At 46.6% G+C, this 26,423-nt stretch overlaps 11 protein-coding genes across 11 annotated transcripts; 5 read left to right on the forward strand and 6 right to left on the reverse strand.

The window, feature by feature from the left end:
- Positions 1–918: 918 nt before the first annotated feature.
- Positions 919–3,262, forward strand: BHQ10_003241 (uncharacterized protein; the record flags this gene model as incomplete). The annotated part of the gene is made up of 5 exons (XM_040875476.1): positions 919–1,112; positions 1,187–1,482; positions 1,539–2,559; positions 2,626–2,972; positions 3,042–3,262. 5 exons carry the CDS (start codon positions 919–921, stop codon positions 3,260–3,262), a joined length of 2,079 nt encoding a protein of 692 aa, XP_040731745.1.
- A 1,619-nt stretch (positions 3,263–4,881) lies between these two features.
- On the forward strand, positions 4,882–5,316 carry BHQ10_003242 (uncharacterized protein; the record flags this gene model as incomplete). Its single annotated transcript, XM_040875477.1, has 1 exon — positions 4,882–5,316. One exon carries the CDS (start codon positions 4,882–4,884, stop codon positions 5,314–5,316), a length of 435 nt encoding a protein of 144 aa, XP_040731746.1.
- A 232-nt stretch (positions 5,317–5,548) lies between these two features.
- Positions 5,549–6,742, reverse strand: BHQ10_003243 (uncharacterized protein; the record flags this gene model as incomplete). The annotated part of the gene is made up of 1 exon (XM_040875478.1): positions 5,549–6,742. The coding sequence occupies one exon, from the start codon at positions 6,740–6,742 to the stop codon at positions 5,549–5,551; it is 1,194 nt and encodes a 397-aa protein (XP_040731747.1).
- A 516-nt stretch (positions 6,743–7,258) lies between these two features.
- BHQ10_003244 (uncharacterized protein) lies at positions 7,259–8,653 on the reverse strand (the record flags this gene model as incomplete). The annotated part of the gene is made up of 5 exons (XM_040875479.1): positions 7,259–7,700; positions 7,757–8,148; positions 8,215–8,319; positions 8,381–8,400; positions 8,455–8,653. 5 exons carry the CDS (start codon positions 8,651–8,653, stop codon positions 7,259–7,261), a joined length of 1,158 nt encoding a protein of 385 aa, XP_040731748.1.
- A 1,547-nt stretch (positions 8,654–10,200) lies between these two features.
- BHQ10_003245 (uncharacterized protein) lies at positions 10,201–12,251 on the forward strand (the record flags this gene model as incomplete). The annotated part of the gene is made up of 3 exons (XM_040875480.1): positions 10,201–11,637; positions 11,690–12,125; positions 12,184–12,251. The coding sequence occupies 3 exons, from the start codon at positions 10,201–10,203 to the stop codon at positions 12,249–12,251; spliced, it is 1,941 nt and encodes a 646-aa protein (XP_040731749.1).
- Positions 12,252–14,080: 1,829 nt separating this feature from the next.
- Positions 14,081–14,638, reverse strand: BHQ10_003246 (uncharacterized protein; the record flags this gene model as incomplete). The annotated part of the gene is made up of 3 exons (XM_040875481.1): positions 14,081–14,243; positions 14,310–14,427; positions 14,479–14,638. 3 exons carry the CDS (start codon positions 14,636–14,638, stop codon positions 14,081–14,083), a joined length of 441 nt encoding a protein of 146 aa, XP_040731750.1.
- A 1,649-nt stretch (positions 14,639–16,287) lies between these two features.
- Positions 16,288–17,127, forward strand: BHQ10_003247 (uncharacterized protein; the record flags this gene model as incomplete). Its single annotated transcript, XM_040875482.1, has 3 exons — positions 16,288–16,516; positions 16,607–16,785; positions 16,846–17,127. 3 exons carry the CDS (start codon positions 16,288–16,290, stop codon positions 17,125–17,127), a joined length of 690 nt encoding a protein of 229 aa, XP_040731751.1.
- A 488-nt stretch (positions 17,128–17,615) lies between these two features.
- BHQ10_003248 (uncharacterized protein) lies at positions 17,616–20,477 on the forward strand (the record flags this gene model as incomplete). The annotated part of the gene is made up of 5 exons (XM_040875483.1): positions 17,616–17,629; positions 17,734–17,819; positions 17,880–18,175; positions 18,234–18,394; positions 18,914–20,477. The coding sequence occupies 5 exons, from the start codon at positions 17,616–17,618 to the stop codon at positions 20,475–20,477; spliced, it is 2,121 nt and encodes a 706-aa protein (XP_040731752.1).
- Positions 20,478–20,522: 45 nt separating this feature from the next.
- Positions 20,523–21,119, reverse strand: BHQ10_003249 (uncharacterized protein; the record flags this gene model as incomplete). Its single annotated transcript, XM_040875484.1, has 1 exon — positions 20,523–21,119. One exon carries the CDS (start codon positions 21,117–21,119, stop codon positions 20,523–20,525), a length of 597 nt encoding a protein of 198 aa, XP_040731753.1.
- Positions 21,120–21,689: 570 nt separating this feature from the next.
- Positions 21,690–23,132, reverse strand: BHQ10_003250 (uncharacterized protein; the record flags this gene model as incomplete). The annotated part of the gene is made up of 4 exons (XM_040875486.1): positions 21,690–22,558; positions 22,606–22,762; positions 22,828–23,035; positions 23,089–23,132. 4 exons carry the CDS (start codon positions 23,130–23,132, stop codon positions 21,690–21,692), a joined length of 1,278 nt encoding a protein of 425 aa, XP_040731754.1.
- An 896-nt stretch (positions 23,133–24,028) lies between these two features.
- On the reverse strand, positions 24,029–26,342 carry BHQ10_003251 (uncharacterized protein; the record flags this gene model as incomplete). Its single annotated transcript, XM_040875487.1, has 4 exons — positions 24,029–25,561; positions 25,609–25,820; positions 26,023–26,218; positions 26,265–26,342. The coding sequence occupies 4 exons, from the start codon at positions 26,340–26,342 to the stop codon at positions 24,029–24,031; spliced, it is 2,019 nt and encodes a 672-aa protein (XP_040731755.1).
- Between the last annotated feature and the right edge of the window lie 81 nt (positions 26,343–26,423).

Raw genomic sequence — 26,423 nt, forward strand, 5'->3', positions numbered from 1 at the left:
GTACATACATACGCCGGTTTTCCGGCTTGACCGCTGGTACAAATTTTCCTCTCCACAGACTTCATTCCCGGTTATTAGAAAGATCGGGCCCTCAAATGAGTATTGCCCGTTTACCGACTATTGGCCGGTTCATAGAAACTCAGATTCTTATGCTTGTGCTTGTGCTCGGTTAATGCATGGAATGGTCACCCCTCTTGCACCAGTGATACCTTGACGTCGCTAGTATAAAGCGAGCCATAATCTCCATCTGCGACGCTGGACTATTATTTGATTCAAGTTCCTATTTGTACTCTAGTGAGCCTTTGCAAGGTTTCAACACAGATCTAAAGGTATGTGTCTTCATATTTTCACCCAGCTCCTCATTTTTGTTGCATTTGTTCCTTCGCGATCACACAAGAAGCTGTCCATCGACAACGTGGCAAGTCACATTCCATATCCTGATGCCAAGAATAAGGCAATCTAGTTGATTGACCACTACTCAGAGTTATGTGCACCGGAGAACTATGTATCTCTTTTCTATCATCACCAGGTACCGTGCCTGCCTATCATGCTCCACCCGGTGACACCCACCACTCCTTGCTCATATCCCTTCCCATCACCCTGCCTAGGCACTGGCCAAAAAGATCTGGCCACTACCTAATATATTCAAGAATGTTCCAGTACGCTCTTAGGCTAAACTCCTTTGATTAAATATTTTGAGGTTTCGTTCTCCGAGAGCGAGAGACAGTTCCACACCCTGGCACAAGCATTCTGCACTTGCCTTGTGTTGATCTTTTGCCTAGATTGTTTATTTGACTGATAATCTGACAGGCCATATAATTAGTTGTATAAATCAACACGATAAGAGTATTAACTATCAAATTTTCTGGTGGTCGTTGTCGAAATTGACGGGGTACAAATTGTACCAGTACAAACAAAATGACACCACTTTTCTTGGTGTCGTTACTCCTGGCTTCATTGCCTTGTATCAAAGCCGAATCAACTTTCTCTCCAGCTCGCCCTCCAGCTCAACCGCTCGCCGTGGTATCTCCATACTTGAGTGCATGGCAGACTGCCGGAAGCGATGGTGGTAATGGTGGTTACCTTGCTGGTCAATGGCCATCATTTTGGCCGTGAGTCCCTCCTGCAAAAAAATCGCCATAATCCAAGTTATTTTTTTTTCGACTAATCTGCTTTTCTCATCAAGTGGACAGACTCTAGGATGGACTGGCCTGATCAGAGTTGATGGCACCGCATACGGCTGGATGGGAGATCCAGCAGATGTCTCTTTTGTGAACCAGACTTCTTACACTTATACAAGTACATCTAGCATCTATGTACAGTCTGTGGAGGATAAAGTACAGGTCAAAATTACTTTTCTGTCTCCTATAACTCCCGACGATTTTCTACGGCAGTCACTCATCTTTTCCTATGTCGATGTCGAGGTTGTGTCTTTGGATGGGAGCGAGCACGATGTTCAATTGTACACGGATATTTCTGCTGGTATGTGGAATGATCTCTCGTCATCTGATATCCAGAGCTAAAAACTAATCTCACAGAATGGGTTTCGGGCGACCGTACCAACATTGCGGAATGGGACTATGGCACCAAGGGCGATTTGTCATATCACAAAGTCTATCGTCAGACGCAATTGGCCTTCTCGGAAATCAACGATCAGACTGAGTATGGAAACTGGTGGTATGCTACCACTTCGGATCGTGGCTATACCTACGAATCCGGCATCGATGTTGACGTTCGAGGCCAGTTCATAAACAATGGCACTTTGACCGACACCGTGGACACCAACTACCGTGCTATCCAAGATAGTTGGCCCGTTTTTGCGCACGCATTCGACTTGGGACGTGTAGGCACTAGATCGACCAGCCGTTTATTCTCCATTGGCCTTACTCAAGAAGAAGCCATTCAATTCGATGGCGCAGACGGTGTTGTTCCCTTGCCTTCATTATGGCTCCAGTACTTTTCAGACGAAATCTCCGCCTTACATTTCTTTCATAATGACTACCGAACCGCCAGCTCATTATCAGCTGCCTTAGATGCTAAGGTACAGTCTGATGCCTCGGCTATCAGTGACAATTATGCAACTCTTGCAACTTTGGCTCTCCGGCAGTCCTTTGGTGCGACACAGCTTGTCGGTACTAACGAAACACAATACCTTTTCCTCAAGGAAATATCTTCTGACGGCAACGTTAACACCGTCGACGTGATCTTCCCAGCTCATCCTGCCTACCTCTACACCAACCCTACATTGTTGAAACTGGTCATGGCTCCTCTCTTCGAGAATCAAGAAGCTGGACAATATCCCAACCGGTGGTCGATGCACGATATTGGCAGCCACTATCCCAACGCCACCGGTCACACTGACGGTAACGATGAGCAGATGCCTCTCGAGGAGTGCGGTAACATGCTTATTATGTCACTTGCTTATTATCTGGCTTCTAAGGACTTGGATTTCCTTAATACAAACTACAAGCTGCTCGATCAGTGGACTCAATTCCTGGTTGATGAAGCTCTATATCCGGCCAACCAAATTTCCACTGATGACTTTGCTGGCTCACTAGCGTAAGTAAACTCTTACATGTTATGAGGACAGCCACAGGGAATATTACGCTAACTAACTTACGATAGGAATCAAACAAACTTGGCCCTCAAGGGAATGATCGGCATCAAGGCCATGTCCGTCATTGCTAATGCCACCGGTAATCTCACCAGTGCATCAAATTATAGCTCTATCGCCAGCAATTACATTACCCAATGGCAAACTCTCGGAATCAACAGCGCTGCTGATCCACCTCATAGCACCCTATCCTACGGCTCTAACGATACTTGGGGTCTTTTGTACAACTTGTTTGGCGATAAGGAACTTGGCTTGAACCTTGTCCCTGAATCGGTCTATGAAATGCAGAGCAACTTCTACCCAACGGTAAATGGCGAGTATGGAGTGCCTCTTGATACTCGTCACACTTATACCAAGGGTGCGTATTTTACCTCGCTCTTATTTCACGTAGCTATTTTTAGAGCATCAGTGACTAATCCGTGAGCAGGCGACTGGGAATCGTGGGCAGCATCTCTGGCCAGCGAATCAACACGCGACATGTTCTACTCCGACCTCGCGAACTGGATCAATGTAACACCTACCAATCGTGCTCTCACCGATCTCTACGACACTGTTACCGGTGACTACCCTGGCATCTACTTCATTAACCGACCTGTGGTAGGCGGTGTGTTCGCTCAGCTTGTTCTGGAGATGGGCCTTCATCCATAGATAGAGTCTTTTTACGCATTCATCTTTATTCCATACATTCATACATTTATATATGATTCATATTCTATTGAATTGAATATACGCCTCTTGGGGAGAAATTATCATTTACATGTATATAGGAACATTTACCATCAATTTCTCAGACAATGGAATCCTGGATTGTACAGAGATTGCCATCTAATCAGATAATGTGCAACGCAATATTCAGCCATACTCTCGATGCTGCTACACTTGATTAAGAAAATCTTGAAAGGAAGCACCGGCACAAGAATTAATCTTGTTGTTTTACCCTGCCAATTTAACATAGCCTAGTGAACAAATCAGAATCAATCGAAAGGTGTAACCAAAGAATGTATCTTAGCCTTGTAACATTCTACAACGTGCAAAAGTGGCGATACCCAAGACCGAGTCCTACAGTGGTACTTTAATAAGTATCCTTCATTCTTTTCCGAAACCTGACTGTTCACATACCAGCCATCATCATGTCAGGTCAACTGTATCGACTGGTCTTGAATTCTAAAAGAACTCATGTTCTTGAAATACGAATTTTGAGGTTATTATAAATCACAGATTGTTTATGCTTTTCTCTCAGTTAGGGCTCTTCGCTGTTTTCACAGCCAGCAAGAAAATTTCCAAGTTTGGCAAGAATGGTTAGCCCTAATCGAAACTCTAAATCCACGACAATGCATCGCGATAAGAAACGATCTGCTCAAATGAATAATTATTGAGACTGGGGCGATAGGATATTAAGTTGTGGCAAATACTGAGTATTTCTAGGTACGTACATGCCGATAATAGGCGAGAGTATGCATCAGTTCAGCCACAGGAATGAGTCGGCATTCCAGGCGTGAACTTATTTCTCTTCATAAGCACACGGATCTACGCACATTCTTGTATGACTTAAGGCTGAACTGACTGATCATTCGATTACAAGTGGGACATTAGAGCAATTTGACTGAGTCATGCATGCTGTAATGTAACGATAGTACCGTTAGAAGGGCAGTATACACATACAACTTAGTTGCCAGGCGGGTCTTCCAACCTGGTTTCAACCTGGATGACGAGGCAAGTAGGTTGTTCCGAAAAATGGTACCCTGAGCAGCGAATCTTGAATCGAACCGTACATGTCTATATCGGGCTGGTCTGACCACGTTCTCTGGGGGCTGAGCATTTCCCAGCCACATGGGATCGATCCGAGTGAGTCAATATTTTCATTCAAATCGACCTCTCTGTGCCCAGACTTCAGTTTCTCAAAGTCCAGAAGCACATTGATCGGCAGAGGCCCTGCCAACTGCCTTCTCCGAGGTGGTATCAGACGTCATTTACCATGGTTCTTCATTTGACCTTACTGAATCATCACGCGCTCTTGCACGTAGATTAGGGAATGTACGCACTGAATTGCCGCGTATCCGTGTAGTAATCAAAGCGAAGCGCATGTTTAGTGTATATAAGGCTTTGTTGAGCCTGCATCAATAATACTATCAGCCTATCTATAACAGAATCCAGAAGTCCATCAGATCTATACAACACTGGACCAACCCTTGCCATAACGAAGTGCTACTACACAAAACGCCTACGTCGAATAAGCAACCCCAAAGCCGCAATCTATATCACACAAAATGAAGCTTACTACCCTCCACACAACTTTATTCGTACTCTCTGCATCTCTTGCCCTCGCCGCAAATTCCACCGAAACAGCCACAGCCACCTTCGACACAGCCTACGACAACGCAAGCCTCTCTCTATCAACAGTAACCTGCTCCAACGGCGAGAACGGCCTCGTCACAAAAGGGTACAATACTATCGGTGACCTACCCACTCAGGATGTTACAGGCTCCCTAACCATCAAGGGGTGGAATGACGCTAACTGCGGCGCGTGCTACTCGTTATCGTACAAGAATGAGACTGTCTATGTTGTGGCTATTGATGCTGCGACTGGAGAGTTTAATGTTGCGCAGAGGGTTTTGGATAAGTTGACGAATGGGCATGCGCAGGACTTTGGGAGTGTGACGGTCGATTATGAGGAGGTTGATGGGTCGAAGTGTGGATTTTAAAAATTGAAAATCGGGGGAAAAGGAAACGCTCGTTATGATTGTTTTGCATTTAATGTTTTGTATTTCAGCATTCCACGTACATGACTCCTTCAGCTGAAAAAAAATCTAAACAATTTATGAAAACTCATGGAAAACTAAAGTTGTTGCGGACTTCATTCAAAATTGTTGGATATGGACACAGATGTGAACGCCTAGAAATTGCTACGCTGGTATTACACATGCAGCCATTGTATCACTTTTTCCATCCTTCCACCTTCTTCCGCCTCTTTTCAAAATTTTGACCAATAGCTGCAACCCCGTCGCCTCTAGGGCCATCCTCTGTGAATGCTCGCTTCCTACTCTTCTCCAACGCTCCAGCTCTTGAGCTACCGGCCGACCTCTTGGTAAGTCTTGCAATTCTATCCGCACCTTCGCCCAATGAACGGAAATCCTCGCCCCCAAAGCCACCTGCACGAGGCCCTTCTGCCGCCTTTCTCTTTGCGCGCTCCTTCTTGCTCTCTTTGGGCAAGCGCACAAAGTTAGTTTCTTCATATGTACGACGTTCGGCTTCACGGGCACGGTCTTGTTGCGACATGACTTGTCGTCCGCCACGCTGAATTGTGCTTCCGATGCTGGGTTCGGCCATTGGTGCGGCTGACATTTCTGCGGAGACGAATTCGTCAATGACGCTCGACTTCTTGGGTCGGCGATCACGATCACGGTCACGGCTTTCGGTCGTGGGTAATGCGGTTGGCTTGATCCTAGGCGGCCGGTAGATTCCATCTGACGGTTGCTCCTTTGTATCTCTCGATGTTGTCTTAGTGTCTTTGTCGGCTTTGGGTACATCTTTCGAGAACGCGGTTACATTCGGTCGGTAGGCCATTTCGTCAATCTCCTCATCGTCGCTATCCTCTTCTTCATCTTCTTCGTCGCCGGACACATCCTCGGAAATGTCACTGTCATCTCCATTCTTATTATTGATTTTCTTTCCTGCTTTGGCTGGGTTTTTGTTCGCCCGCTCTGCATCCTCTGCTGCTTTGACAACCTTGTCAATCTGGTATTTCAATCTGCCTTCAAGAGGCTTGACACCTCTTTCGAGGTAAACCCTCAATTCCGTCAACTTCCTAGTAATATCCTCCAGTGAGACATCCCCTTGGCTGTCAGTCTTGCCACGTCCTCGAAGTTGGTATAAAACGAGGAAAACGAGATTCTGCAGATATGAGAGAAGTAATTCGGCTTTTGTATCTAGAAGCGAAATGCCGTCTGAGGGGGGTACGATTGTCGGACTCGTATTCTTGTCTTCGGATTCGGTCGATGAAGGTAACGAAGTCGATGCGCTATTTAGGCATGCTGTTAAGGTGTCGAGGATCAATGATAAATTGTCCACAGAAGAATCAGATTGGTTGTTCTGGCCAACAGCTGGCGCTGTCGAAGTAATAGCGACCATCGTTGTGATTGTTTCTGGAAAAGGGCTGTTTTTCAAGATGAAGTTGGCGCATTTTTTATCGAAACAAATTTTGGTTCGGCGGTGGAGACGATCCTTATCAGACTTATCATCACGTGCGATTGAAGCTGTGGGGTTCTGAGATGGATTTGACCAATGAAAGATACTAGACATTGACGGACACTGATTGGTTCAATCGATGTGATATATAGAAATGGAGATTTAGCCCCAAGTGAGCTTTATCGCTCTTTATGATCTCATTTTCTTGATGATTTGTGGCTTTCTACCTATGATTTCCTGAAGCTCAGTCATAAGGTACTGTGTATGTGCAGAATAGGTGTGAGTACTTAAAAATCAGGCGCATGGATCTCGAATAAACCTGTATAAAATGTCTACAAAAGAAATGCTCAGACAATGAAAAAAAAATATTGAGTATCTTTCGCTAATACAATAAATCCGATTCACCCAAGATCAAGAGTCATACCACATATGTGCAAGCTCCTTGTGTATGAGCCGACTCTATACAACAGATTCGTCTCCAGAAATATCCTCCCTTGACGGCCTACGTGACTCCTGCACCTGCTCAATCGGACACGGCTGTTTCTTCATTAATCTATTTTCTTCCAACTCGTGCCAGCCTTGTGAATATATACTCCTCGCAGAATCCGGAGACGGCGCATGCACATTTCCGTCGATGCGTCTATCTCCCGCACGGCCGAACTTCATATTGACGATGCTCGAGATCGTAGAAGAGCGGCCTGTGGTAGTCTTATTTTTCCCCAGCTTGTCTCTGATACTCTTGAAGAATTTCGGAAGCACGGGAAAGCACGCTACCGCAAAAGCTGAGGTCGCTTCTGGCAGGGTCCATATACCAGTTAGAAAAGCGTGGTATGTGTAGTTGGTTGAATCCCGAAGGACGCGAATCGAGGATTGGAGGCGCAGAGACGAGGAGATACAAGCACTAAATGCATTATCAGAACCGAGTCACCAGAAAGAAAACAGGAAAGGACAACTCACAATATAGCAATGAAGAAGAGTATCGAGATTGACCATTTTTGCTTTGACCCCATTTGAAGTTTCCATATGCAGACCTGTGGTAGTATCAAAATGACAATATCGGATGCCAAGTTGATGCAGGCTGCCACAACAGTGAGTACAATGAAATCGACTGGACACGCGCCCTCGGTGATCAACAGATTCCATGCTCTGGCGATAGGGTGGCATCTAAAGATTTCCACAAAGATCTCCGTGATATAAAATAGGACGTTCGTCCAAAGTAGACCATTTAAAGCCCAGTACATCTTTTGATTAACTCTCGCTGGGGCGAATAGTTCGAGGTATTGCAAGATAATTGCGAATTTGATGAAGAACATGAGGATTCTGTTCAGAATCGAAGTGATATAGGTGTACTAAGTGGACCGTCAGCCTTTGTCTTTGCGGCAAGATGCTCTGAAGTGAGTATGGTAAGTGCTCACATAAAGCACTGAGAAGAGTTTCTCAACTCGCATATTCCACTGGTCCAGCCCTGGAGACACCTCTACGTATAGGCTGAGAGAGACAGCGTATCCAATGAACATTCCCTAAGAAGTCATGATGAGTTTGAAAACCATGGAACTAATATCTGTAACTTCATTTTCTTACCCATCCAAGAACAACAAAGACTGAATTAAGACGGTTAGTAGACGGCATCTCAGGTAGGCAGGTAAAGCGCATACCATCCTCTAGTGTAAAACGATGTATGATATAGAACCTCGTATAAACGCGAATAAAGAATAGAAAAGTGCATATAATATTGCAGACAGTGATGAAAGCAATGGACTCCATCCTATGATTCGGTGGGTTGTCGAAATTCGCCGTTACCCCTGGAGGGGGTTGAGCCGCAGGACTTTGAAGAATTGCCTCAATTGAACTCATTTTGACGAAACTCTATAAGTTGGGTTGAAGCAGAGGCCGCTGGGCTATGAAAAGATCAAACGCTCATTCTTCAATGGAGCCACTTTACGTATATATATACTCCAGGTTGTGAAGTCTGGAGTATGTGCATAATTGAATAGGCAATGGTCTGGTGCGAAATACACTATCCTAGTAATGTCATAAACTAATCCCTGATACGACGCCACCGCAGCCTAAACTAAAGAGAATGATCAGTCGAAACAAAGAACTCAATAAGTAGCCCGGTCGGCACTTCTCTCACTTCTCTTTTCAAAGTTATACATGTGAGAGAAGTACAGAGTTGTCATACCAAGCCAGGAAACATTACCCAGAGCATGTCACACTCATCGTTTTTGGGGAAGTTGGTCTCCATATAACGAAGATCCCAACCTAGACTATCCAAAAAGATCAGATCATAACAGGGCTATTGTTACCTGATGATCGATGATCATATCTGAGTCTGTGTTCATTGGTTCTTTCTTTGTTCTGACGTCCTTTGTTTACTTTCTTTTAGCGAAGCCGAATACAGTATAACCTACCTATACGCCATAACTGAATGGTTAGGTCTTGTGAAGTCCATTGTTCTTCGTCAGCATACCTTTCCTAAGCAAACTCAAGTCTGACATATTACCTCGGGAAATCTCCTGGCGGTCCGCGATATGAGTACAATGTGCACGGTGCAGCACATGGTTTTCTGTCCAATTTGACAGTTGGTGTTATATTTACCGACGATGTGACATCTATAATTGACCTATAATTATCTCCTTTGTGCTTACTGCTCGGCCTTCGTCTTCCCATAGTTGTGTGCCAATTGGGTAGGCCTCCTTATTGGTTGCAACGAGTCCTGCGTTCGATTGTGACTCTGATATACGCTCAAGTACCTCACATATGAATAAAAAACACATATTTTGAAGCCATTAGTGCTGTGATGTCCACTGGATGTATGTACTCAATATGAGAGGCTTGAAGCTTCGGTCCGTATAATATTTCCGATTGCAAATGACAACTGGATTCATCTCTTGAGACCGTTTCGAAGCTGATCGCAGATTTTCGGCAACACTTTGAACATGCTCGAATATCACGATCTGAAAGGCAATGTACAGACACGTTTGATGCAATTGAAAGGGGGAGAGAGGTGTAGAAATAAAGTTGATATGTAGATGGGTGGATGGCTCCAACCTGTATCCGGACTAGGGGCAGTCGAATCACGTGCGGGCAGCTGTTGACACGCTGCATTTGGAACTGCGGCGCAGCTCAGTTCCAGCCGCTGCGACATTTTGCTTCAACATTCAATTGTGTTTCCGTGACGAGCGCCACGGACGATACATGTTCATCTCATCAAATTGGTATCTTGCATGACATTTCTTTTCGTCTGTACTTACCTCGCAAGGTACTGAGCTAGCTCGGTGAGTCGTTACATCGATCCAGTCTTCCGGAAACATCAAAGCGAGCGAGCCTGAATTGGCAAGCTCGAAATCTTGGCTTCCTTTGACTAATTTCTTATCAAACTTCAGTAACCACATATCAAAATGCCGTCGTCGAGGCGGACATTGCTTCTGTCTTCGTTGCTTTTATTATCACCCAGCACATCCGCATTCTACCTCCCCGGTGTCGCGCCGAGTTCATACGATGAAGGCCAATCAGTGCCGCTATATGTGAATCATCTCACACCCGGGATCGCCAGGCAGGATGATCAATTACACGCTGTGCTATCGTACGATTACTACAACCCCATATTCCACTTCTGCCAACCCAAGGACGGGCCGGTAGATGTCCGCGAGTCGTTAGGCAGCATCATATTTGGAGATCGAATTCGCACGTCGCCGTTTGAGCTGCACATGGCAAAGAATGAAACTTGCAAGGCTGTTTGTGGCGAGGTGGAGTTTGGACCGCGGGATGCGCGATTTACAAACAATCGCATTGCTCAGGGGTATAACATTAACTGGTTGGTGGATGGGTTACCGGCTGCCATGTTGAATCTCGATCCAATCACTGGCGCAGAGTTTTACAACCCGGGTTTTCTCATGGGAACTGTTGACGAAGGCGGCCAGTCTTTCCTCAATAACCATTTTGATATCATCATCGACTATCACAAGGTCGGCCTCGCAACACAAGACAAGTACAGGGTCGTTGGCGTGCTAGTTCAACCAGACTCTCGCGGCGACTCGTTCATTGACGGCAATAATCAAGTTGACTGCGGCGAGGGAGGCACTGCCATGGTTCTGAGTGAGGAAAAACCGACAAAGGTTGTTTGGACATATAGTGTTTACTGGAGGGAATCAAACACAGCATGGGCAACGCGATGGGATAAATACCTTCATGTTTTTGACCCTAAGATTCACTGGTTCTCTCTCATCAACTCTTCCGTTTTCGTGGTTTTCCTAGTCGGCATGGTCAGCATGATTCTCATCCGCGCATTACGAAAGGATATCGCCCGATACAACCGACTCGACCAAATCAACCTCGATGATCTTAATGGTACCTCTGTCGTGGAGGACGGCATTCAGGAAGATTCGGGCTGGAAGCTTGTTCACGGAGACGTCTTTCGCTGCCCGAAGAGCCCGTTACTTCTAAGTGTTCTACTAGGAAACGGAGTTCAGTTGTTTGTCATGACTGGTGTGACTGTTGCGTTTGCACTATTTGGCTTGCTTTCTCCGTCTAACCGAGGTTTTCTTGGGACCACAGTTGTCATTCTGTATACACTGTTTGGATTCATTGGAGGTTACGTTTCCTCGCGCGCTTATAAGTCGTTTGGCGGTGAAGCCTGGAAGCGCAATATTGTCATGACTCCTCTTTTGATTCCAGGCATGGTCTTTTCCTGGTTCTTCTTACTGAATCTGTTCGTTTGGGCCAAGGGCTCAAGCGGCGCCGTACCTTTTACTACCATGATTGCTGTAATTGCTTTTTGGTTTGTGATCAGTCTTCCGCTGAGTTTCGTGGGTAGTTGGCTTGGATTTAAGTCTCAGGTAAGATTTCCCAGACCAGCGTTATGTACCAGTTGCTTACATAGATAAATAGGCTTTCGAGGCTCCCACCAAAACAAACCAAATCCCCCGACAGATTCCACCGGCAGTTGGAACTCTTCGCCCAATCCCTTCGCTCCTGCTCACAGGCATTCTACCGTTCGGTGCCATCTTTGTCGAGCTCTACTTCATCATGAACTCCCTGTGGACTAGCAAGATCTACTACATGTTTGGATTCTTGTTTCTCTGCTACGGGCTGATGGTAATTACCACTGCCGCCACTACTATCTTGCTCGTCTACTTCATGCTCTGTGCTGAAGATTACCGCTGGTCATGGCGTGCGTTTAACGGCGCCGGTATGACCGGATTTTACGTGTTTGTGAACGCGCTTATTTTCTGGGCTACCCGCGTCAGCTTTGGAGGGTTGACTGGAGCGGTGTTGTACGTTGGATATTCGGCCTTGATTGGTTTCTTGGTGTATATCTTGACTGGTGAGTCATTCGATCTTTTTTTCTAGTCGTAGTATTTTCTTGCTGATCAAAAATGCAGGTTCAATCGGCTTCTTCGCAAGCTGGGTCTTTGTCCGAAAGATATACTCATCCATCAAGGTGGATTGAACTGTCTACGAGAAGTAGGAAGAAAAGATACGGAAGTCGATCAAAATATTAATATGTGAATGTCTTTATGATTATTCTGAATAGACATTCCGCATCAGCGTCATGCCCAGTTCAATTCGAAGCCTAGGGAAATGACAGCAGCTTTGTATTATTCTCATTCCATACTAGCCTTATTTCCAGTTTTTCGTGTTACTTTCTTCTTCTCATTTCATATATTACTACTCTATCATGTTGTGCCTTTGAGTCATGTTATTTTTGACTTGTTTGTGATGCGCTCATGGGACAGGTGTGTAAATAGTTCAATTTATAGATGGCGCAAACATGAATGATTGATGCAAAGCTGACAAAACCAGCTTGAGCTTGGTCTTTGAGAGCTATTTGGGGTTAAGCAGTAAACATTTGGGATGATTAACCCTTCCGAGTTTTGGAATGCCGGACCACCATTTAATGTCAACTGCTGTCCAGCGCTTGACCAAAAGAAGCCGATACTTGCAAGGGATTGATAATTCCGGTGTTGCCAGGATAGAATCGTCTCTCTTTCATCGCCAGCCATTAACCCGAAATGTCCTTTTCGCACTCGTCAGCACTAATTTAGCAATCCGATATTAAAGTCTTACTTAGAGATATCACAAGAAACCCCGAAATGAAACTTCGATATCTAATAGCCTACTCTCATCCATCTTTCCAAGGTTATTTCTCACGGTTAGATTTATCGTGTCCAGCTCAGTGAAGTTAATCTTTGGTTGCTTTAGATGGCGGCTACAATTAACTGAAACGGTCTGGTATAAGGCAAAGATAGTGGAGATCGAGATGTAGTGGTGAGATTCCAGATTGGGCGAAGAGTTGGGAGACAAGCCAGGATGACGGCCAGCGATATCTCAATGTTGGTCTAAAAGAAAATCGGGGATGTGTAATCTGTGCATCACAGATGTTTAGTTCTTTTTGTCTTGGGTGACGATGTTACTGCCGTCATGATATATATGCCAACTTGTCAAGGTAGACTACGCTATTGTTGGTGGAGGCCTCACGGGCTATGTCGTCGACGACCAGAAATGGAGCTGCGAGGGATCTACGAGGGTGCTACTTCCTTTCTTTCGCAGATCAGAAACCTTTGAATACCCAAATTTAGATGTCAAGCAGCATGAAGTTGATGGGCCATTCGATGTACTCCTGTATCTGCGACTCGCAAATTTCTTCTACGAGGGCTGATCAAAGAAGCATGGACCGAACTTGGGTCAACACACAATTCCGAGGGATGGTCCGGAAAAATTGACGGGCATTTGTGATTTCTTCAAGACTTGATACAAGGGCAAGCGACAGACTGCATACAAGGCTTATGGTCTTGGAGGGATTAATGTCATCCCAAAAGCCATGGTCCATCGCGTGGAATTTGAAGTAGAAGAAACCGGTCAGGAGAGAAGCCCAAATCCACCGCAGTTCCACTCGTAGATGTGCGACGCATCAGAGCACCCACGGAAATTATCCTCGTTGCTGGAGCGTTCAGAAATCCCCAGATTTTGATGTTATCGGGAGTCGGACCTCCGGGGATATTGTCACAGTATGGAATTGACATTTTGGTCGATGCGCCGCAAGTTGGGAGGAAAGTGATGGATCATTTTGCACGCTACCAGTTATCCAAGATTCGCCAGCCCGAGCGCGGCTTTGCTTTAGGCACCACTCAATTATCCGACCTTGTATACATGAAAGGGGTTCCTTCAGACTGGGTGATCAAAGGACTCGTTCCACGACAGCTACTTGAAACGGCGCCTCTAAAGGACAAGTCAGATTATCCAAGGCGTCGTGACGAATGTAGCTTCTGATAAGCGAACCTATTCCTGCTTTGGTGAAACATTTACMCCTGCCAATAGCTTTGCCACGGAAGGGACGGGCCAGGCGAGGTCAAGAGAGGGGTCCTCACGGACTTCGTCTAATGTTAATGCGTCCACGAGAGCCACGCCAATATAGCCCCCGATACAGGTGAAGATATGCCACCTGATATACTTTCGTTAGGACCGATAGAACATTAAGGATAGGTATGCAGCTACGGAGTAAGCGTACCATCCATGTAGCTCAAGGAAAAATGCCAAGGGCAAACCAACTGCATGCTTAATCGAGGTCAACTGCAGGCATAGCCAGTTATCCAACAGCCACACAAAGAACCCAAAGGCGAAACTAACTATATGAAACGTAAGTTCAAATCCCAATTCGCGAGACATGGGCAACATACCACAGCCTAACAGCCCGATATTTTGAAGGTTCTTTCTAATGCGTTGGTCTGGCACTTGTTGGGAAATAAGCTTCAGCGTTCGGGTTGCAATTATATAAACGCTCAGGCCAAAGGTTGTTGCATGAAGAAGGAATTCATCCATAACCATGTGGGTGATCATGACTACTGTAAAGAGGATAGTAAGTAGTACGGCCACCAACTTGGTACGCTGCGGAGTACTCTTGAACGTCAGTAGGCGATACACCATTGGCGTTGTCAAAAGATGCATGGACAATTCATCCGCTAAAGGTGAGGTCAGATTGAGCAAAAAAATGAATTTGGGTGTCAGCACGAACACATTTGGGTGTGGTATTTCAGAGTCATATGGTAACCGGCAGAGCAAATGCCGACGCCAATCAATCCGCTGTAGGAAATCAGGCGAGCCGTCGTTCGGTTATCACGGCCAGGCCAGGAAAGGCCATATATTCCATAGGCAACTGCCAGTTCAATTAGTTGAGAGAATGTTGATGTCCAAGAGAGGGCATATCAATTCACGGACCATAAGCTAAGCTGCTAAGGGTGTTGATAAACTCAGCCGCATAACGTGTAACGACATAATCCTAATATTTCGCAAGGGCTGGTCAGCGGGCTCGACCATCGAGCTTACTGGTCGAGCGACAGCATAGAGGAAATACCTCTTCACAAAAGCTAATTGCTGTGAGAATGACGCCAATGCAGGAGCAGAGTGTTCAAAACATACTTCAGATACGAGGTAGGTTCGCCCCAGAAGGGGTTGCGAAGAGAAATATCCATTTCTTGTATCGCTATGGTGATCGAGGCAGGTACGAATTGCAAGCGCGGCAACTTCTTTATGCAAAAAAGAAAGCAGACTCTTGGTGTTAGTTACCTAGGTAGCGACTAGCACGAAGATAATTAAAAACAAGAAACACTGATTAGTCAGCAAAGTTGGTGTATGCTGTCACAAAAAATTGCTCAAAGAGTAATAACAAGTAATCCTCAGTTTTGGTGATCAAGGGGATAATGGACCATGAAAAGTGGCATCGAGGAAGCAGGTGGACTACTGGAAAGGCTAATTTTCTGTACGGCCAACTTATGGCACAGATTTCTATCAAGTTATCTGCGATTATCACTCACAGGGCTCTACTTCTCCCTCATTTTCTCTCGCTCAAGATGCGGGTGCTGGTCCGGGCCATGTCTCTAGAAAGCTGGCTTCTAGGTTCTCACTTGTGGTTGTGAGTGACAAGGATAGGAATTTTCTCAATCTAGCCAGAAGTCGATCCTCGTACTTTTCTGTACTCGAGGGGGACACTGTATTTGACTTGGTCGATAAAAATCAGTGGAAAAAAGACTGGACTGTAGCTAAAATTAGGTGATCCGTACGGTTTATCTTCCCATTTTACTTCTCATTCGACTTGCACAAGGTCCTTGAAACTGTCTGGCCTGACTTGGAACCGGAGACGGAGGGATGTGAAGCGTATTATCTTGGCCGGCGGTCCCTATATTGGCAGCCAGGAAACGAATAATGCCTTTTTGTTCTCGAGTCCTAGCGTCAAGTCTTTCGACCATAATGTTGGTTTTTAAACCATTTCAAATCTCTATCTATATCATCAAGGATTTTCGAGGAAGGCTGAGTAAGATTTAGTCGGTATTTGGCTTAAACGTAGTTGGCTGACGGATTTCGTTGATAGGTCAGCACTAAATCCATATGCGGTATAGACGTCCGTCTTTCTTTTCAGCTGAAGCTATATGAGCTCATCAACCTACACATCTTTTCTGTAATAATACCAAAGTATAATCAAATCATACATAATGAAGCTCATCATCGCAGGCGCAACAGGCTTCGTCGGCACAGAAGTCGTCCGTCAAGCCTTGTTGCATCCCGCAGTGACCTCTGTCGTCGCGCTCGGTCGACGCGCAACTCCAGTGCCTGCAAACATCGGTCCGGACGCAAATGTATCAAAACTCAAGTCGACAATATGCGACGATTTTGAGAACTATTCAGAGAGTGTAAAAGCGGATCTTGCCGGTGCTGATGCATGTATATGGTACTACAATCCACACAAACAGCATGACTAGATAGCATATGTTGACTTTTTGGGCAGGCTAATAGCTATAACGATATCCAAAGTAAGGGCAATGCCGTTTGAGCAAGTCGAGAAAATCTGTCTCGATTACACTGCCAACGGTTTAAAAACAATGGCAGCCATGAGCAACAAACCGTTTCGCTTCATCTACACCAGCGGCGCTAAAACGAACAGAGACCCAACCGTAAGGCCTTGGATTATGCCAGATTATGGCGTGTTACGGGTGAGTCCAACCCTCTTTTCAAGATCTATCTGCTGTAATTGTTGTTGATCATGCGCGTAGAGCCGGGTTGAGAATCATGTCCTCGACTTCGCGAAACAGCCTGACGGCAAAGATGTGCAAGTATGTATTACGCGACCGGGCCTCATCTACGCGCCTGGTCATATGAGCACTTTGACAGTAGTTGCGTCGACGATTATGCGTAATTTGATCGGGTTGCCGCGCGTGGAGCTCGATGAGATTGCGGCGACGATGGTGGATCAGGCGGTCAATGGGATCGAGAAGGAGACGCTGTTGAATGAGGATCTGGTGCGGATTGGGCGGAAGCTGTTGACAAGCTCCTAGAGTGTACGAAATCTTTGTATTTGTAGTTGAGGGAGAAGGAAAGAAGAGAAGATATAACCGCCAAGCGTGGCGCAGCAAATCTAGAAGGTCCCCCGCGCTTATTGATTTCACAACGTCATTCACTTATTACTCTTTGCTGCATTCCACTACGCACTCTTTCATTCAGAACAATTCAATCCTCTCTCTCTCCAAGACAAGCCTTTACCAAGAGTTACATTAGATCTTGACACACTAGCTAACTCCTCTTCTGGTCTGCCTGTTTCACTACTGCCTCCAAGGCTACTGCTTACTACCCCACGCGACTGGACAGCGCCAAATCCCGACTCCCCCAAGGCTATCGACTCTCAACACGAAGATTCACAGAAGCAGATCTTCAATCTGCAGTCTGTGCTTAACCCTATAAACTGCTCTTGCACACCAACAGAAAAAGCAATTCGGCGCCATGGGTCAAAAGTAAGACATTCTCTCCTCCGTCCCCGAGACTCCACATGCGACTGAGCCGGTAAGCCGGTATGCATTTATTACTCAGCCTTGATTATCACCATGTCAATCAGTTCAATGCATTGGTCTTGCGGTCTTGGTGTTTGCGTCGCTAACACCGCGCAGACAATCAAAGCTTTCCCCACAGCAGCTGGACGAGCTGGTCAAGACCACACATTTCGATAAGAAGGAACTACAACAATGGTACAAAGGTACACACTATCACCATCTCTAGCAGTCGTGACGATATGCTAATGACCCGAGTAACGCAGGTTTCCTCAAAGATTGCCCCTCCGGCCACCTCAATAAAGAAGAATTCCAGAAGATATACCGCCAATTCTTCCCCTTTGGCGACCCATCTCCCTTTGCGAACTATGTCTTTCGCGTCTTTGATTCCGATAACAGCGGCACCATCGACTTTAAAGAGTTCATTTGCGCATTATCCGTGACGTCCCGCGGCAAGATGGAGGATAAACTAGACTGGGCGTTTCAATTGTACGATATTGATGGCGATGGGAAGATAAGTTATGACGAGATGCTGGCTATCGTGGAGGCTATATATAAGATGGTTCGTTTCCTATCCCGAAAGGCTGAAAAACAAGATTACTGATGTGCGACTGGTGTAGGTCGGGTCAATGGTCAAACTACCCGAAGACGAAGACACGCCCGAAAAACGAGTCAAGAAAATCTTTGGCATGATGGACAAGGACGAGAACGGCAGCTTAGATATGGAAGAGTTCAAGGAAGGCAGTAAGCGGGATGAGACCATCGTCAGCGCTTTGTCGTTGTATGACGGATTGGTATAGACTCGTCTCTTTGGTTTTACTGTTTCATTTGTAACGCATCACGCTACCCCATGCATCTTTTATATGGATTGATCCGCTCGATGTGGATTTTGATGTTCATGATTGATTTCGTGTTTATATTTGTTCTGTACTTGCATACCTTGACCTTTGTATTGGTGTTGTTTTGGCGGTTGATTTATCCGATGATTGCATGCATTTTATTCCCCCGAAATTTGATATCATATCTTGTCCCGACTAAGTCGGTAAACAAACAGAATGAATATACTATAGGAATCAAGAACCTGGATACCCTCATCTCTTGCCAGTATGTAGTTGATCAAATATTGAAGGGTGTTTGGCTAGTGCATCGCTAAGTGGATCACCCCCTTATGAATGAATCATCATCTCCTCGGGACCGTGAATTAATTAAATGACAAAGTGTTCCAACTTTCAAGAATCCTTGACTGTGAGGCTCGAGCAACGCACTGTATAATCGACTAATGTCGTCTATTACTCTGCAGACTAGTCCTCGTAGACGAGTGCCCAGGAGATTTATACGAATTATTTGACCTGATGGTGATGGCGCCACTTGACGAAATATTACCACCACCGCATGCCCTTAGGCCGAGAATCATACCGGCGCACGCGACAGCAAACACAGCGGAGCGAGAGGATGAGCTTGAAAGGGGCAGGATTGTAGTGAAAAGAAACCGCAAACCACCGCGCCCTAAGAAGCAACAACAACTCCAGATCTACCGCCAGCATGGCAATAATAATGCAGAGGAGCGACTAGAGGAGATAAAGCCAGCCATGGACGGCAGGTGTGATCCCTCCCTCGCAGCCCGCAGCGCCTCAACGCAACACATTCAAATCTACATAGACTATCTTATGGTTGCCTGGCCATGCCTATTTAAATGCACCGAAAAATCGACTCAGGTCAGCTGGCTCGCCTACGCCGTTTCACGGGGCGCGGGCGAGGACAACAACCCCTTTGATCTAGGGTTGAGGTCTTTAACATGCTCGTTCGCGGGCGCAGCGGGCCAGGACCAGAAACTGATCAATGCAGGGAGACAGTTGTATGGAAAATCGTTACGGTGTTTGGCAGTCCATCTTTCGAAACTGCCACATAATGGGCCGAAGAATAGGAAAGATGGTGGGTATGTGGATGAAGCCGTGCTTGGGACCGCGGTGATATTGAGTGTGTATGAAATGCATCATGGCGCTTCGGCGGAGGCATGGCTGTACCATCATGCGGGTATCATAGAGATGATGCGTCTTCGAGGCGCCGAGTCGCATTCGATTGCCGGGTTCGGAGGCGCGATTTATATTGCGTATCGCGGGTTTTTCATTACTGCGTCGCTGCTCAAGGGGGAGGCGTGTCTGCTTGAGCAGCGCGAATGGCAGGCTATGAGTGAGCAGATCGAAGCCGAGAATGCGCGAAGACCGGATTCGTCGGTCTTTACTGAAATCGCGGAACGCGCGTTTAGAGAGATGGTCAAACTACCTGGCATGCTCAAGCGGGTTAAAGAATTGTGGGAGATGCCGCCTGTAAACCAGTATCTGGTTCGGCCGCAATTAAAGCAGGAATTGGCGACGGTGAGGGCGGCGTTGAGAGGGTTACATACCGAGTTGAGCATCACGGTTGCTACGCACGGGGGTCCCGACAATCCTGCTGCTACTATATCTCATCATAAAAGGGCAAAGGAGACTTTTGTTGGTCCGGTGTCATATAAATTCTTCGACGGATTTTCGGCATTAGCGATACGAGGGATTAGGTCTGGTATTGTCCTTGTGGATCAGCTTCTGTTGCTACTTACGCCTGAGATGAATGTGCGGCAGATGCTACATGAAGAGATTCAGACGCTGTCGCGGGATGATGGGTTGACAGCACACAGCCTAGCGGATAGCGAAACCAAGCCGTCACCTTTTTTCATGATGGATACAACACAAAGACCGTTTCCCATCAGGATAGACAGTCTGATGGGTCCGCTTTTTCGTCAGGGACCAAACACGGCCTGGATAGATGGGATTGCGACTAGTTATGGCATGTTGGGCGTGAGCATACACGTTGACCAATACCCTTAAGATTGAAGAATTGTATAGATGTACACTACCTACCATTGAAAACATTCATGCATTATCTCCCCCCTTCGCAGTAAAGAGCCTATACCCTCTCACAACCTCACAACCCACAAACCCAACCACGGCCCCTAGTCCAGCTCTGCCCACCACCTCCCTTACCATTACCGACACCGGTAACCTATTTGCAACAACACTCGCAACACCAGCCGCAGCACCCACAGCTGCACCAACATCCGCATACAAATCATGCATAACCTGACCCTCATTCTCTAACAATCGCCAACTCCGATCCTGCCATTCCACGTCTTCGGTACCCCGCATTCGGCCCGTTAAGAGCAGCATTGTGGCTCCGGCGCCGATGAGCGAGGAGCGGGCTACGGTTGGGTAGAAGATGGTTCTCATTCCGGTGTTTTTGATGAGTGCTGAAGACGAAGCCGAAGCCGAAGCCGAAGCCGGAGCTGGAGCTGGAGCTAGAGAGGGTTTTTGGATTTGCTGGTTGTGTCTGTAAAGTTTGTAGCTTCCATATAACGAGCCGATAAGACCGCCGGCTTCGAAGCCGCGGTGGAATACGTGGATGTATAGCAGGGATTTGGCGTAGGGTTGGTCTTCGGCGTGGGTTGGATGGGGCCAAGGAAATTCCGACATTTTGTTGATCTCTTTTTCTTTGTTCTTATAAACAGATTGGGTGGTTGTTGAGTGATTTTTGCTGTTGAGTATCTCGTTGTTGGTAATTAAAACAAGACTACAATGATGTGTGTGTGTGTGTTGGGCTGGATGTCTATGTATTCGATAGTCGCTTGATAAGCTCATTTCCTCAAAGCAGTATTCACATTTGACCTGACTTAGATTTATGTATAAAAAGAAAGTACCGAGTGAGAATGAATTGTATATGCTGACAAGCTGGAGCTCGGGGTGTAGTTATGCCTTGATCTGTTAACCAGCCAATCGGACTACATAGTTTCTGTACCTCGTATAGATATAGCCCAACATCAGCCAATCAATATTCATACCGTGATACATTCGTTCAGTCTACGCACGTAAATATGACTTTCAAAGGTTATGATCAAAACGTATAAAGAGATGAATCAACGAATTATTCGGCTCAGCTGCCTCAACCAAGAAACAGGGATATCATCAGGATACATACAAACAGTCCAAAGCATACAAATGGTATAGTCAAGCAAGCAATTACAAAAGCGTTCCGAGGTGAATGGTTTATCGGTTAGCCTCTGCGCGCCGAATAGCCTCCGCCTCGATTGTTTTCGCTTCCTGTTCCTGCTTCGCATCACGCACTTTTGCGAGGACGACTTCTCTGAAAATATCGCCTCGCGCAACGCGGCTGAGACTTCGCTTCTTGGTAGTGGCTCCCGCCTGTGGTTGTTGGGAAGAGGATGTATCTGCGTCCCCGACATCGCCGGACGGGTTCGTGACTGACAATGCCGGGAATGCAGATACAATATCTGATGCGTCGCGGTTCTCGACGGCCTGTCTCGCAGCTTCGCCGACATTGCTGGGCACGTCCGCACCATTGAACTCCTCATCCTCTTCCTGCATTTTGAGCGCTTCGATACGATTCGCCAGTTTGATAATTTCGATACCGCGACGAAGCTTTGCGCGCGCAAGGTATGCTTTGATTTCGGGCAACAAGTTGTGGTCTGAAGCAGTGTCACCCTTGAGCCAGCGATGGGTCAGCGCTTCCTCCGCCGTGGCACGCTTGTGTTGATCGGCCGTCAAGAGCCAATTGATAAAGTCCTTTGCGTCCGCGGAGACGTCGCGCCAGTAGCGTTCGTGGAATTGGACTTTGCCGTGACGGCATTCTTCGATTAGATCGGACATGTTTTCGGACCGGAAAGGTGAGTAGCCGCACAGCAGTGTGTATGTGATAACGCCTAGGGACCACATGTCGGCGGGCTTGCCGTGGCCTTCTTTGAGCATGACTTCGGGCGCGGCGTAACCGAATGATCCGGCCATGGATGTAAGCACGTCAGATGGGCTCTCCAGCATTTTGGCAATACCGAAGTCTGCAAGGACAAGAGGCGAGTCGACGGAGGAGGTAGCGTAAAGTAGGTTTTCGGGTTTGAGGTCTAGTCGGTTAGTCTGGAAGCTCACAGATTTCTGGGGAAAAACATACCCCGATGGACGATACTTCGCTCATGCAAGTATCGAACCGCATCCAGGACCTGCCTGATCGTCTGCGAAGCGTCCTTTTCTGTAAACTTCCCATACTCGCAAATGCGATCAAACAATTCTCCCCCAGTTGCGAGTTCCGTCACAATATAATATTTATCCTATCAATCAGCAAAATCAGCTTACATTCTGCCATTATAAATCCACCAGATCGGAGAGTGCTTACCCTCGACTCAAACCAATCGCGAAAGTGCACGATATGAGGATGATTCAACCGCTGCAAAAGCTCCAGCTCATCGTAGACCATCTGCTCATTTCCGCGCACGCTCTTCTTGAGGATGATTTTAACGGCGACTTTGCCTTGCGGGGAGTCGGCTTCGCGGACGATGCCGTAGGTGCCAGCGCCGAGGGTTCGACCGAATCGGTACAACGACCTGAACACTCACAATTAGCATTCACCTTCCAGACTGCTTGGTTGAGTACGTACTTTTTCTCATAGCTCTCCGGCTGACCCTGCAGCTTATTGAGCATACCCGAGACTATACACGACGAAAATCAGGAGTCAGCCTTTCCGTTCTTTGCGTATCCTCTTATTCCTTCCGACTCTCACGATGAGCTCGACGTTATATAATTCGGACCATGCTTCCAAGTCCCCCACAGACTGATACAGATAACAAACACGACGACGATGCAGTCAAATATGGACAGAGTAGAGAAACGAGATGCGACGCTGGAGGTGGACATTGCGACTGTGCCAGAGAGCGATCGCGTGGTATAGTTCAATTGGTAGTGGTCACAGATAACGACGGCCGTAGATTGTAGAAACAAGATATTTCGAGAATCATGATTAGAAATTCAAGACTTACAACTCATTGTAACGGCTCSTTCGAAGAATTACTTTCTTAGAGAAAGTGTGCTGTCAATTGTTGTCGAGGATAAATTGTCCCGCGGGGTAGACGGAGCCAGAACGACTCGTGCGATAAGGTTGTAACAGAAGAATCTGTGAGACACAAGCACCAAGAACAGGCAGATATTATTGTAAGAAAAACGTCTTTTCAGAAAATATATAGAAGTAAAAAAGCAAGAATTCCAAGTTCCAGTCTCGCGAACACTTTCAGCCCGAGCTATCTCAGCCTCGCGATAGCCTACACTAGAACTCTGGACCCGTGGCTGAGCAGCGGGGCAGCTTAACTCTGCGCTTTTTGATTGGACTTTTCGGTAGAGGATACGAGTACGAAACGTATTCACTCCGTTCCATCATTGAAACTCCTTGGTAGAATGCTTACGATTGTGGTAACATGCTCCGTGGGTGGTGTTTCATCGTGTGACTGGTAGTGTGGCTGGTTTACTCGACGTGGTTAGGGGTGCTTCTATTAGAACAGGGTCTTCACTCTTCACTCTTCGCAGAATTATGATTATTATGAATATCAAACAGTAGCAACTTGCGAATCCTTTACGCCAAAGGTTCCCCCTTCAATTGCAGCATCCATCATCCGATCACCACTAAGAATGCTCGTCGTACAGATAACAATCTTCCGGGTTGCCGCTTCTTGCGCTGCGATATATCTCAATGCTGCGATTTCGGTAAAGGTGATACCACCAAGGAACATGATATAAACAGTCTTTTGATGTAAGCTACCACCGGAGGACGATAACGACTGTCTAGCGCGGACGGCTTTCTCGTCTCCTTTCTGTACAATACTAAACGTCGATCCACGGGCGGATTTGGCGATGTCCTCGAATCCGATCCAGCCTGGAGAAGAAGTATTTGATGTGTTGATCTGCGCGGTCGGAGCGGCAGATGATGCCAGACCGCCCTTGATGAGAGACATCATGTGAGATTTTTGCAAGATACACTGCACAAGTCGGACTGACAAGGGCGCAAACCCGCTGTAGACGTAGGAAATGTCATTAGGATCCTTTTCACTGACTTCTTCAACGACAAGTCGAAGGTTCTTGCGGAGGTAGTTGTAGTTTGTTTTTGTGCCGGCAACTGCACCACCGACCGCGCCTGGCAGGAGCATTGCTGTAGCTGATCCTCGGAGTTGCAGCAGCTCCATCTTCTCGAGAGCGCGGAATGTGAGAAGGTGCTGATAGCCGTACGCTTGAAGAATTTCTCGTTTGAAAAAGTCCAAATCTTTAGCACGCAATCCACCAGACATGCACGACTCAAGACACAGCAAACGGAGAATCGTCTTCAACGGCACATCGCGAGCAATCAGTTCGCTAATGTTGCTGTGTTGATAACTTGCATCTGTACCGGCAGCATTGCTTTGCTGGACTTCGAGGACTTTGCGGAAAATATCCGACCGAGTTTGGCGCATAATGTCTTCTGCCAAATTCGTATGAATCTTCAAACTTTGATGCTCTTGCTGATATGCAGGCAAACGGTTGACGAATTCACGAAGCTCGGCAGGGGTTTGCGCCGAGTGTCGAGTTTCATAATCAGACTCCAGTCTTCGCGCGACTTTGTTCAATATATCGCCAACGATGGCGAAGTTTGTGTCACGTAGTTGGCTGAACAACTGATCAGAAGAGTCGAGCTGAATCTTTCGCTTTAATCCCGGCTTTGCGACTGGAGCGGGTGTGTTTGATCGTTGTGGAGGCTGAGTAGCAGGCCCGACGATGCTGGTATCTACGTCCGCTTGATTATTCTGTATACCAACGAACTCATCAATCAATCCCTCGTAAGTGAGCTGTGTTAAAAGCGGCGTGCCAAAGTCCACTTCCCGGTCAATGACGATCAGCTGTTCGATAGACGAACTAGGCAGTTTGTTGCCATAGTCAGGGCCTGCGCTTGATGGCTGCTCTGCTTCGACCTCTTTTCTCATACGGACAAGGAGGTCGGCTAATTTTCTAGCGTTATCTCCTTTGCCAGTGATGCGAGGGAAATACCCATGACGTCGCTGGATGTTCATCAACCCTTTAGCTGACAGGTATATACTGCCTGGGTTTTTGTGCTGATGCTGTTAACTTGGGCACAGCAAATAGATAGAAGGGCACATACCAGATATAAATCACCAAAAGAAGTATCAAACTCGAGAGACAGAACATCCTGCTCTAATGGAAGAAAGTATACGGGCAGTTCCGCGATATTTACATCGCCGGTGATACCCGCTTCTTCTAGTATAGAATCGCTCACAAGAGTCCGCCGAGGGACCCAAAATATCGATATATCATGTTCAACGCTACTGCTTTGACGTAGCTTCTTGATCTGTTCTGCGATCTGTCAGCACATTCTGATGACCTTCTAACGTGGCGCACTTAGAAGAAAGCCAATAAACTGAGCTAATATTATTCGAATGAATAATAATGGCAAAAGTATTTTAATCTAGGGAACAAGACTGCTAACGAGGACTTGGTGAAGGTCCGCGATATTTACAGAAGTCCCATGTACAAGAAGTGACTGAGAAAAGCTTACCAGCAACTAGAGCAACTTGGTTTACCTTTTCGGCATGGACCAAAAACACGACATTGCGCTGTGAACTGTCGAGATTGCCATTCTCTAGCAGGAACACACGATCGACTCCATAGTCTTGGAGGACGGAAAACTTGACGAATAGTCCAACCGGGCCAGCCAGGTCTTTACTAATGACCAAGTTCTTCTTTCCGCGGACCTAGCTGGGTCAATAAACATCAGGAAGAACGAACAATCAAGCTTACGCTCTCGAGAAGATCCAGCAAGTCCCTGCGCGCTTTTTCCCGTAGATGATCAGCTTCATTCCCCGGAAGGGGAGCCATGACTTTTATGGATGGATGTATTGTTGCACATGGCTCCCTTGCTGAGTGCAAGCTGTTACATGAGGTTGAAGCTTCAAGAGA

The sequence above is a fragment of the Talaromyces amestolkiae genome (genome assembly GCF_001896365.1).
Source record: "Talaromyces amestolkiae strain CIB chromosome Unknown scaffold5.1, whole genome shotgun sequence".
In the NCBI taxonomy this organism is placed as follows: Eukaryota; Fungi; Ascomycota; class Eurotiomycetes; order Eurotiales; family Trichocomaceae; genus Talaromyces; species Talaromyces amestolkiae.